The sequence below is a fragment of the Volvox carteri genome, assembly GCF_000143455.1.
Source record: "Volvox carteri f. nagariensis unplaced genomic scaffold VOLCAscaffold_35, whole genome shotgun sequence".
NCBI lineage: Eukaryota > Viridiplantae > Chlorophyta > Chlorophyceae > Chlamydomonadales > Volvocaceae > Volvox > Volvox carteri.
Genome location: NW_003307578.1, coordinates 1073036 through 1085612, shown reverse-complemented (window position 1 = coordinate 1085612; position 12577 = coordinate 1073036). Strand labels below are relative to the sequence as shown.

Here is a 12577-nt window from a genome sequence, read left to right as displayed (position 1 = left end):
GTTCGATTCCTGGGGTGAAAGGGATTGGACTCCGGTTCTCGTTGGGATGTCACGTTAATTACAAAGAGGGCCGAGCGACTTAAGCCTGCTACTAATCCACAGGATGCAATAACGATGACATAACAATCTAAACAACAGTAAGGGCTTAAATAGTTATCCAGAGCCTAGCTGGCTCCCGAAAATGTCGTACATTATCTCTAATCCAAACGCACGTCCACGAGTCGAGTTAACGACTTAACAACTAACGAGAAAACCTAACATGGGGAGACCCCCGACATTGACGGGGGCGTGAGATTATGGCTAGGTGTTGAGATGCGGAGTTGAGATTACAGTTGATGGATCGAGATTCGTACGCTGGATTGGTGGCGATTGCTGAACCCTCTGTCTCTGCGGATGTTCGGGCGAATGGATGAGGAGGGATCTTAGAAGGCAGGAATCAACCGCCTTGGATTTCCAGTTCGTATGGCGTAGTACAGTGTGGTAATGGTGAATGGTGCTGTATGGTATGATAAATCGTAGAAATGGCAATTTGTTCAAACGGCCTAGAAACCTCCTATTCTGTAACAATCAAATATCGCAATAGCAGCTGGCGGATCTAGCGACAGTGGATCCGCAGCGGCGGCAGAGCGAAACGCAGGCCCAGCGCCCTTACTTTTTAACTCGCGTCAAGTTTTTGTTGGAACGGCGCTTGGAACCCACCCGCTCCGTACAATCATATGATTTCCGGCTAAACGTGGCCCAGAAGACGACCTAGAAATCCTTAGTGGATACGCTATATTGTTTCTAATTTAGAAACTACGTAAACAATAAAAAGGTATGCGGAACCAACGGATCGCCTCTCTACGGTTCGTTGAATCCCAGTAAATCGTTCTGTCCGGTTCCCTCGCAACGTTCAAAAAACGCCCTGAAGCTTCAACCTTACACCGTCCCCAGCCAGGCCATTACATGCCCCACGCGACTAGACCCGTCCGTACCCCCGACTACAGTCCGGCTGTTTACCTTTCTACCCTACCATCCGCCGCCAGGCCGCCATGCTCTTGCCCGCTCCACTCCGCACATTACTATCCCCGGCGCCATCACCCACACGGCTTGTGACCTTCCCCAGTAAAGAGAAGCGGCCACTACCTAGCACGGCATTTGCAGCTGTGAGGCCTGTGGTTCCACGTCGCATCTCTTCCATGTGGTCCACCTTCGTGCTTCTGCACCGCATCATACTCTTTCCAGCTAACGGCGTACTGCTTCATTGTAGACGCCGGTGTTCTGCAAAGGTAGCGCCACAGCCTGGGGCATTCGGACGACATGTTCTTCAAACACACCGGGCCGGCCTTGTGTCTGCGTGGCTGGTATGAAGCAATCGCGCCGCTCGCTAGGGCCCGTAATGCCACAGGTATTTCATATTTGGGCTGAAGCATAGGTGCCAATTCACTGTACGACAACACCCACCACCCGTCAAGCCTTTACCCTCCATCGCCATGCGATAACGCTGTTGACCATTATTCGTTACGCAGAGGGTCCGTGGCTCGCCAATCACACCTCAAAGTCGGGTCCTTTGTTTGGCATTAACTTTTCGGGAATCCGCGTAAGCTATGGCTCTGGCCGCTGATCCATCCGCTGGCCTTGGATGGCGCGTACCGGGAGATGGGAACTTCGTCGTTGGGTTCCTAGTCCTGGTCTTCACGCGTGTATACGCAAAGAGTCTCACCGCATTGCTCCTGTCGCAGAGCTTTTTAGGCTGCATCATGTACACATATACCCCCACACACGCACACCATCACGCTATCCCTACGATGCACGAGCCCAGCCCCCATCGACGCCAACCTCATAAAAAAACAGCTATAGCGCGCGCCTGAACGTACGGATCTGAGTACCCTTCACGACACCATGAACTGCACCCTATACGCGACATATGCAATTGAGTCCGCGCATTGGTATCTCGGGCCTTCGGCATCATTTAGGGAGGACACATCCTCATCGGCGCCCCACAATGAGATTCTTTTCATCTCCCCTGGGCCTCACACCACCGCCTCACACTGTCACGTTCGATACCGCCCCGTCCCGTCCGGACGTGGTCAGCCCACATCTCCTCACCCTCACTCCTCACTCCTCTTCCCTCACCCGTCATTCAATCACGATACGTCGTAAATGTAAGGCACAGCGCAAAACAAGTACTTTAAACAAGTCGTTTAAGCGGCATCATCTTCGGGTTGGCGTTCCGCCCGCTGCCCCAGTAGCTGTGCCAGCGGCGCTGGCGGCTGCCGCGCCAGCCTTGGCTGCGAACACAGCAGGCGCCAGCTCGGGCAGCCATCTGGCCTCGATGGCCACTGCATCTCGTGCGTAGGTCCGGGTGGTGTGCATGAGCTCGTTAAAGACCAAGCAGTCGGGCTTGCGATCAAGCAGGACGGAGCTGGGGTGCAGGAACACCTGAACATTAAGCAAGGGGAACGCGACGAGAGGATGGGAAAAGGAGGGGAAAAGCATCTAGTACATGCTAAGGAAAATAACAATAGCCGCTCTATGTGTGTGAGTTGAACCACAGATTTCAAGCGCAAAAGACGGGTGCGGCTTATTATCAAGATTTGAATGGAAAAAGCGGCAAGGATCCTCTGCGAAGAGCAAAGAAGCATGCTGATGGTGGATGTGGCAGCGCCTCCCAGTTTCCCTTCCCCCCTTTACGAAATGAGTAGATCGGGGTCGGGATCGGGCTGATCACGGGTGGGTCTTGCCCGAGTTTGTCTTCCCCCTCAGCCCGTTCCCAACCCCATTCCAGTCTCCGCACCTGACGCCCGGTGGCCAGCACTCGGTAGGACCCATCGGGTTGCAGCCTGGCGGCATGAGGAAACAGCCCAGCAGTCAGGGCCCGTCGGAGAGGTGCGGTGTCGTCGCCGCAGGACACCAGGGCCAGGCCCAGACCCGGCGGTGAGGGCGGGCCCAGGAAGCGAACCAGCTGGTCGTAAATGTCCTCGGCCTTGCGCATCGCCCTGCATGTGCATGTGTGCGTGGAGGCGCCAGTGTGCATGGGGAATTGCTTCACAGACATTAAGCCATTACTCGTTCTAGCATGGCTAGTAGCCTCTGGAGTTCCGGCAGAGTTCAGGTTCATCCGGCAAGCACACACTCACATACATACACACATGCATGCACACACGCTCATTTCCTGGACTGCTAAGGATGTACTGCGGAAGCAACGACGGGGAGATGATGACGCAGGAGGAAGACGCGGAGGAACACCGGACAAGCGGCCAGCGCAATGGCACGCAGCCAGCCAGTTAGACATGCCCGAACGCAAATGCCCTCGACAAGACTGCCACTCGCCCGCTGTACCGCATCAACAAAAAGGGCGCCAAACGGAGGAGGCTTGCGAAATGAAGACATCTCCCTTGACCCTCCCTTCTCACTGTCCCACGACTGCTGTTCACCTGATGTTAATGAAGTTGTCTGAGCACCAAGTGGTTCGGGCTTTATGGCTGTCCTGTTCGGTAGCGCAGGTGCATGATGGAGTCGCAACAGTTAGGAACAGAGCAGGGCCAGGAGAGTGTGGACAGAGATTGCGGGGACTGGGTACTCGTCCTCGGCTACGGAGAGAGAAACGGAAAGGAGACTGAATGCGGGGTTCAGGATGCAGGGGCTTTGCAACCACGCAAGCAATGCCACAGTCCATGCCATCGTCACACCGCCACCATGGCAAGTCAACAATCTTTTACCCATCAGCAATCAACCAACAAGCGCCATACAATACCGGATACAGGGTGCCGACTACCGGGGACACCAACACCGCTGATCAATACTTCCGCCTTCCTGCTCCCCCCTCCCGCGGCTTACCCACTCGCATTTCACCTTCTTCTCCCACATGAACCCCTGCCCTATCATATTTCATTGGGCCTCGCTCAGTCCTGTCTGACAACATTACCTTGGGTAGCTCTCGGAAGCCCCGGAACACGTTTAACAATGTGAGGTGGTCCCCCTCGCGGGCCAGGAACTTGAGCCGCGCAGCTCGCCACTCACGCTCTTTTGCCCTGCAGGTTCCGGGTGGAGGAGGGTGAAGAGAGGGGTTGGGTGAAGGGTTGGGGTGTGGATTACAGTCGGCGGGATGGAGCCATACGCGAACTGGCATATGTCATTGCCGTAGAAGGGCGGGGCGGGGACCACACGGACACGCGGGAATGGAGAGGGCAAACTAACATCGCCTGATGTGTTGGTTTGGCGGTGTTTCTAAGTGGCAGGCAGGAGGAAACAACGCCTGGTGTGTGAGCTCTCTTGGCTTTGGTGTCAGGGCAAGGATGACAAAATAAGGCATTTCATCCTGGGAAGCGGCTCACCCTCCGCACTTGGCAGGCAGGGCGGCCGCTCAGACGTGCCCTTCGCTTCATCATCCACCAAAGCAAAGACAAAGACGCATGCATACGTGCGGAAACTTGCACATCTTTCCAGGCACAGTTTTGCAGCATCAAAAAACGAATCGTCATTGGATGTCAAGAGCCATGGCAAGAAGTGCATTATCGTTATGCCAGTAGGAAGCCATGCCCAGATCGCCAATATGTTATTGGCATCGTATTTGATATCACCCCGAAGTACGGGAGCGTTATCTGGACAAACTGTCAGAGGGCGTGCACGGGCATCCCCGCAAACTTCTTTGCCAGTGCCCCGCCTGCCTCGCATTGCACTTCCAGACCGCATTCCCCCAGCCAACCTTCTTTCAACAGCGTATGTTAATCCTGGTATTGCCTATTCCTCCTCTCCCAATTTCCCCGACCAAACAGGTACTATAGCAGCGTGCACGTCATCCAATACTCCACATTTATGTGCAGCATAGTCGGATGGGCTCATTCGCAAAGCCCCGCCCTAAGGCCATTAGCCCCGGGGACCCACCTTGGCGTGTGGAATACGTTATCCGTGGATACCATGGCCACGACAGCCACCCCCTCCTGACCGCACCCCATCTCGCAAGCCGCCAGCAGCACCCGACCAAACATGGGGTCCACAGGCAGACGCGCCAGCCGTGAGCCCACGCCCTCAGTCAGGCGACCCGAGGAGTCCAGGGCGCCTAGGGCGTACAACAACTCTAAGGATCTGCGGGACATGGAGTTTAAGAGAGAAAGAGATAAGGTCATGCGAAAGCACACAGAGCAGGGAGGAGACCATTCACATTTCGGTATCACACTGAGCGTGATGGAGAAAGAATTGAAAGGGGAAGTTCAGACAGAGATTTGACCAAGCACAGCAGCTGGGGAGCCGGGCAGTTGGGAGGCCTGTGTGGAGGACGACGCAAGGACTGAAACATGCAACTGCAGATCCAACCCGGCCATCCCAAAGCGCGCCAGGTGGTTTCTAAAACAATTCCCGAACCTAATTGCAGGAGTCAACAACTAAGCCGGGGCTCCCTAGGTATGGAAGGCAAGGGCGGGCGGGGAGGCGAACACGCGCTTTCCCCCCCCCGCCCGGTGACCGACATCGTGAGATCATGGCCTCCCCGCCCTCCGGATGATCCGCTGGCTCACTAAGCGCTCACCGGGGTCCTTCCGCCCTGCCCTTGGGACATGCCTGCCTTCCCTCCCCCCCACCCTGATTTGGGCCAACCTCAGACCATCCTCTCATGGACCATAATTGTAGTGACGATGCGACTGTCTGCGGGAAACTGCTCCTCTGCTGCTCCTTGGGATAACAGGTGGCGGCGGATAAGCAACCCCCATCGGGGCATTTGTTTCCACGCGTGTTACGCCTCGTCCAGATACGCACTGTTCCTATCCGAAGTTCTTAATCCTAAGCCCCGATCCCACCTCAAAACCTCAGCTCCCCGTTTGCACATCATCCCATCCACGCACATGAACAAAACCCCACCTCAGAATTGCCGCTCGCGGTGGTGGGTCCATAAAGTCGAACCCAAGTACGTCCTGGATGCCCATCGCCTGGGGTTTTGTGGGGAAGACAGAGCCGCGCTAAAGCAGCAAAAGAGTTTTGGGGCAACTCCCAGGCACATTCACAAGTGCACTCACTGGCGCACACACATACACGCACTGGCTGGCATGTTGCTGATAAAAACCCGACACGCGAAAAACCTAGCTTTGCCAATCCAAGGCTGTCTCCTCGTCCGCGAATTACTAGATCTACATTTCACATCTTAACACGCAAAACGCACGGAACGCACCTTACGACCTCTAACCACCATCAAGCGAAGGGTGGGCCCTGTCACTCTTCCTTGGTTGTCCCCTGAACCCCCTTGCTAGCCCAACCACCGCCCACCACCCCGCCTACTTTGAGCTGCAGTACGACGCTCCCCAGGTTACACCTGGTGATCTCGGGCGGTGTGACGGGCGCCAGGGAGGAGAAGTCCGACTCCGTGTACAGCCGGAAGGCCTTCCCGGGGCCCTCGCGACCTGCCCGCCCGCTGCGCTGCCGTGCCTGAGCCTGGGAGACGGGCACCACCGCCAAAGACTCTAGACCCAATTTGGCGTTGTAGTCACGCGCCTTGACGTGGCCCGTGTCAATGACGTACCTGTACGGTATCGATGTACGACCATAGGTGGGCGTAAGGGGAGCAGCGGTAACAAGGAGCAGCAGAGGGAGTGAGTCCGGAACCCAGCTAGTGGTGTACTCAGTGGAAGGGAAGGCATGTGGGGTGTGCGCATATGGTTGAATGGACTAACGGACGGGAACAGGCAAATACGCGGGTAGGTAGGGACAGGGAATCGTAAGGCGGGGCCGGCCGACGGCGGGGCCGCCCCGGTCCCGTTCTTGCCCACGCATTCCACGCGCCTAGCAACACCAACGCGACACACATATGAACATACGACTAACGAAATAAACATGTAGTAATGCACACACACACATAGATGTACAACCACCACACCCAACCCAAAGCCCTCACGTACTACGAAGGCAATGCTCCCTTCCGACACACATACCACCGGGCATTATGTAGCAAGTACGACATTCGAAGCCCTGGAACCACGATCCGTGTTCGAAACGGGCCTTCAGTATATTTTCGGGATGTGCACATGCGGGGCCAGAAGCACGGGCGGAAAAACGAACGTTGACGGATGCACAGACTGATATACGGACAGACAGCCGCACACAACAATGCACGCTAAGGTGCACTGCATGGCCCCACCTGACTCCAGGGATGGTAATGGACGTCTCGGCGATATTGGTGGCGAGGATGGCTTTACGCTGACCCTCGGGTGCGGGCTCAAATACCTGGCGGCGCAACGAGGGAACGGCACGGCAAACCCGGGTACGACAAACAGGATGAAATGGGTTATTTAGGATCCGTAGAGGTTTCAAGGAACTCGTGCACTGTGACAATTGTGAGGAAAGACCCCCCATTCACTGGGCCGTAAACCGCCAGAACCCGCGAAGAGACTACGGTAAGAACTGAACCCGTTATTTGGCCTCGTCCCTTCAACAACACAGTACTTTACCGTACCGTACAGTACCGATGGCTCTGCTCTTCACGGGTCTAGAGCCCACTGTAACAACCTCACAATACAGAGAGGTAAATCAGCCTCAGGGTCCATTTTCTCCCGCTGCGCCTGAACCTCGCCTGTCAGCGCTGCCGCAACGGGCACCAAGCTCCCCCCCCACCTTCATCTGCTGCTCGGGCGGCAATGCAGCGTATATGGGCAGCACCAGCAGCTCCCGGCAGGGGTCCGCCTTGGAGCCCTCAGCGGCGGAAGGGGAGGGCCTGGAGGAGGCGACACCGGCAGGTGGCTGCAGGGAGGCCAGACGGTCCTGTGTCGCCCGGAACAGGGTTAAGCCAAGCAGGGCGCAGAGGGCCAGGGGCCGTGGGGGAAAGACGAACCACAAACGAGTGAAGCCGTGGGGACACAGGCAAATCACCGGACGTGTGAAGTATAACTCATAATAACACCAATTGCAGATGCCCATATGCCCGAGCAGCTTAGGCAGGGCCGACGGGTGGCTGCCTTGAGACGATTGTTCCTCCGTTGGGCTCATTTCAGCGCAGAACCCCCCTTACTTCCCCATCCGGCCACCCACTACCCCCAAAAGCGGCCGCAGGAACATTACCTCACTACGTTCCCCCCCCAGCAACCCTCCCCTGTCCCGACGATGTATGATCGCACCGCTTCCCCAAAAGCAGCGGCTGAGTATGAATTGCGCACAGCAGCAAGCAGCATGACTTGGTTCCTGACCTTTAGCAGCCTCTCCGCGGAGTCTATCTCATCTTGCCCGGTAAGGAAGACCAAAATGTCCCCCTCACCCTCATCTGTGTGGACCTGACGGACAGACAGACAGATAGACAACCAGGGAGTTATACAGAAACCAAAAAAAAATATGCCACACAAACAGACAGACAGACGAACAAACGGGATCGTTGTTTTTGGATCTGAAAGGATCAAGGAAGCTTTAGGGATACAATGGCAGATGGAAGGAGTACTTGATGGCTGCGGTCCCAAATCAAAAGGTTTGCAAGGAGAGGAAGCGCAAGGCGCATTTGTGGGATAGCGCTTGAAGGGACGCATCCAAGCTTGGCTGGTGTCAGGGCAAGGTGACTACGTTGAGTTGCGAGAGCCGTCTCATCCTCTACCGGGGGAATGCCCCTCGGCACAAGGCGGCGGTCCACCCACCCACTCAGCCAGTCAGTGGCTCTGCCCTCGTCCTCGTCACCCACCACTACAAGCAGCAGCACGACGCTCATGGCCGTATCCTCAGCGGCTGGATAGGCAGTCTCCACAGAACACAGCAGGTGGGGACGGAAACTGTCTACTGTCTTCTGTCAGTTAGATCCCAGACAGCCACGGCTGAGCAGACGGCGACGCAGTATCACTGAATGTGTCCTGAGCTAAAAGAAAGCAGAAAGACTGAGCCTGATAAAGCGTAATCCTCTCGTTACCACCTTAATATCGCAATAGCTTACGCAGTTATTCCCAGTTTATGAATTTAGGTGAATCGAAGAACCTAACCGAATATAATGCAAAGGATGCTTTTCGTTCCCACGAAGGTGCAAGGTGGCGCAGTACGTATTATGCAGGCTACAGCAAACCTCGTACTTCCGTTGCGCTTGTACATTCACCATCTACGGTACACACACACACACATCATACCTGTAGCGTGGCGTTGATTGCGGCGTCGAGGTAGTTGTCCTCCGGCTTTGCTGTATACATCACCTGCGTGGTGTGGAGGGAGGGTACTGAGGATTCCGTGAACTTGAACGTGCGCACGGCATGGTGTCCAAGCTGGGCAGTTGCAGCGTGCATGGGTTCTTTAACTATGCATGCCAACGTAATAGCTGGCTCAATCAGCTGGAACGAGCCAGCAACCGCGGTCCACGGCGCCGTTCTTACCGCCACCCTCCCCCACATACCAGGAACCCACCACCGTTGCCTGGGAATCGTCTAACTGTGTCAACAACCAATTAACCAACCGCCAACCCTGCTCCAAGTCCCTACCTGCACAGGGAATTGTCGGCCGCGTATCAGTGCTGCCACCGCCCCGGGGAAGTAGTCCACAAAGCGAGCTGCATCCAATGTGGCCGACATGACAATAAGACGGAAGTCGTCACCGCGCCTGGCCTAGCGGCGCATGGCCGTGATGCGCACATTGCCGTGATGCGAATGGACGCGTAGAGAGGCGGCAGGGAAGACATGTGGGCGAATGAGGGCTGGCCAGAAGTGGGATTGAATGCTCTTAGGATCGTTGGGGGTCTTGCTGCAGTGCCGATGGATTCCATGCGCTGCAAACGCGTTAGCGAATAGCTTTGAATCCAAACTGGTAGCAAACAAGGGGGCACCGATTTGATGCGTAGAAAATCAGGCCGGGCCGACCGAAGGCTGCATTGTGCAGGGCCGCTGCAGAATGAATTATAAGGAAACAATGTGCGCTCATGTGCTGCTACACGAGGACCTAATTTTATGAATGAACCGAAACACTCAAGGATTTGATGAGATGACCTTCATCTTTCCCAACAAGCCAACATCAGTGGTCTCGACCATTTTAGAATTATGTCGGTTGCATCACATGAGCAGCGAGCAAGCGACGGAAACAGACAACACAACGGGGTTTGGAAAGCGGCCAGCGTGCAACAATCCTGCGATATACGAGTGCACGTTTCTGGATACAAAAGTTAGAAATACAAAAGCAAGGAGGGCTCCAATGCGTTCCGGGACACCCCAATGGACGTGGAGGCATCTAAAACCCCGGGCCCCGCACCTGCACCCCCTTGAGCAGCCCAAACAACACGTCGGTGTGCACCGTCCGCTCATGTGCCTCGTCAATGATGACGATGCGGTACCTGCACGGCAAGAGAGAACACAAAACATAAGGTACGGGCCGTACAAAAGAGCTTCTTCGTGGGACAAGCTGGCCGCAACAAGAATCACTTTAAATGAATCCAGTTTGCTGCATAGTGCACATCTTCCCAGACCATCAACCGTTCTGTTACTCCCAGTCCCGCGCACCCTCCTGGACGCACCCGTCGCAACGGCGCCGTCTTGTCTTCATGGCAAGCCCCATTCGAGTCGTGCTCAAATGCACACTAGCCACAGCCCCAGGCTTCCCAATACTTCCCTTTTATACCCTCTCCCTCACTTCCCTCCCATTCCCCATCCATCCCACCTGCTCAACAACGGGTCCACCAGGGCCTCCCTCAGCAGCAACCCGTCCGTCATGTACTTGATGCTGGTGGAGGGCGAGGTCACATCCTCGAAGCGGATAGCGTACCCCACCTTGTTGGGGATTATTATGGCGAGGAATGAATAACTTAGGCAACAACTTAAGCAATATGAACGGCATGGTCCGGAAGTCCGGGTTAGCTGGCGGGATTGGGGAGGAAAGGGTCCTACGCGTGCAATTAACTGGTGACGTGCCAGGGGCACCGGTGGCATCTAAAGACCTGGATATTTGTGGAGTGCAAACGGTTGAGCCTCCGGTATGGTTCTTCATCTCAGAGGGTCCTGGGTTTCCCAGCAGTTCGGGGCGTTTCCCGACTGAAATCCCACCTCCTACCTTGTGCCCCAGCTTGGTACCCATCTCCTCCGCTACGCGACGAGCCACCGTCATGGCCGCCACACGACGCGGCTGCGTCACAGCAATAACGCCACCACCGGTTACTATGCTTTTGTTCGCCTGTACACCGGAACTGCCAGCGCCTGTGCCGTTTGCACCGCCGCTGTTGGTGTTGCCACTCGCAGAGCCATTCGCCTGCATCCCCTCCGTCGCAGCTCCACGGGGTCCCTCCCGGTCGGATGGGTCAGCAGCACCGTTGCTATGTAGAGCGCCACCATCGAAGCATGCTACTGCTGCTGCGCCAGCGTCTTGTTTGCCTCCAGGGTCCTTGCATGGCGCACTGTAACCAAATCGCGCACGTAGGAGGAACTGGGGGATCTGGGTCGTTTTGCCTGAGCCCGTCTCTCCGACCAGCACTAGAGTGCGGTGCTCCAGAAGCAGCTCGAGAAGCTTCTCCCGCGCGGCCCAGGCAGGAAGCTTGCGCCGTTCTGCATCTATCTGCTTTCGCCTGCATGCGGGAGCGGAGCGGGTAGAGGGGTTCACGGCAAGGCAAACACATGGAAAGCGGGAAACAGGTTAGGAGCAGCAATACGACTGCTAGGCAGTGGGATGAATTGTCGGCCACTTTGTAGAGTGCGCTCTATAACGTTTGGGCGCAGGCTCCGCACCTGCAAATTGCCAAGGCACGGGAGGTTAACCAGATCGCCAAGACACAGCAGAAATATTACAACTGTACCGGCATGTCAATATGCGAACCTAGTTCTTCTATACCGTGTTATCAATATCCGTCTCCTTCAGCCTTACCTTTCCGCCGCCGTGACTGCGTCCTCCGCCTTGCTGGAACGTCTCTGCTTCTTCGCAGAAGCCCCTCCGTCAATTTCTAACATATTTATTTGTGAACCTTACAAAATTAGAATCGAATCTTCTCCATGATATCCTAAAAGCATGCCTTACTTGGGCACGCCAACACGAATCTCGAGCTCTGTACTAGCCATAGCACGCAGCATCAAACAACAAGTCGCAAGCAATCATAATATGGGAGTAAAAAGCGGGACCCTTGTCCCGCATGCTGCGCATGACAACTTGCTGTCATGCTGGCCATGGATTGAAGCCAAATTTGAAATTGCAAATATACCTACCTGCAACTATGCAACAAAGTCGTGGCGTCAGTCAAGACCCCACGATGCTTCTTCTTGAAGTGGCGTTATGATCCAAAGGCTGATAGGGCCATATTAGCACGGCGGGCTTGCGTTGCGGAAGCCGGGTTAGTTGGCGTAAGGCCTCTGCGATAAGCAATTCTTACAGCGGAGCCAAAACGGCTTCTAGTGCTTGCAGGACACGCTGGGGCCTTTTCCGCGACGGATTTGGCCATGCCAGCTTCACTAGCTCTAGGCCAGAAGGCATGTAAAGCATTACTACTGAGGAGACCCACCAAGTTACAACAACAGGCCTTGCCATTAAACATTATCCCCAAAAAACAGTATCCCCAAAACACAGTCCAAACCCAAAACCTAGGTCCCGACAAAAGAGAGGAGAAAAACAGTTTGACAAAACCACCTTTGCGGAGGCTCCACATTTGGCACACGACAGCAAACCTTGCCTGTGCCAGTAACACCCA

The 12577-nt window shown here is 55.5% G+C and overlaps 1 protein-coding gene across 1 annotated transcript; it reads right to left on the bottom strand.

The window, feature by feature from the left end:
• Positions 1-1660: 1660 nt before the first annotated feature.
• Positions 1661-11481, bottom strand: splh1 (DEAH-box nuclear pre-mRNA splicing factor). Its single transcript, XM_002953246.1, has 17 exons — positions 11307-11481; positions 10960-11063; positions 10570-10679; positions 10165-10246; positions 9746-9835; positions 9405-9527; positions 9060-9122; positions 8136-8231; positions 7579-7656; positions 7106-7191; positions 6250-6490; positions 5836-5903; positions 4867-5067; positions 3908-4013; positions 3417-3469; positions 2777-2978; positions 1661-2421 (listed from the first exon to the last, which is right to left on the bottom strand). The coding sequence occupies exons 2-17, from the start codon at positions 11011-11013 to the stop codon at positions 2194-2196; spliced, it is 1881 nt and encodes a 626-aa protein (XP_002953292.1). The 5' UTR covers positions 11014-11063; positions 11307-11481; the 3' UTR covers positions 1661-2193.
• Positions 11482-12577: the final 1096 nt, after the last annotated feature.

What these genes read in the sequence shown, in the direction of transcription:
- splh1 (XM_002953246.1), bottom strand. Translation starts at nt 11,013, where the DNA reads ATGACGGTGGCTCGTCGCGTAGCGGAGGAGATGGGTACCAAGCTGGGG. An exon ending in ATTACCATCCCTGGAGTCAG is followed by an intron (nt 6,491 to 7,105) that starts GTGGGGCCATGC and finishes GATACCGTACAG; the next exon opens with GTACGTCATTGACACGGGCC. An exon ending in GCGTCGTACTGCAGCTCAAA is followed by an intron (nt 5,904 to 6,249) that starts GTAGGCGGGGTG and finishes ACAAAACCCCAG; the next exon opens with GCGATGGGCATCCAGGACGT.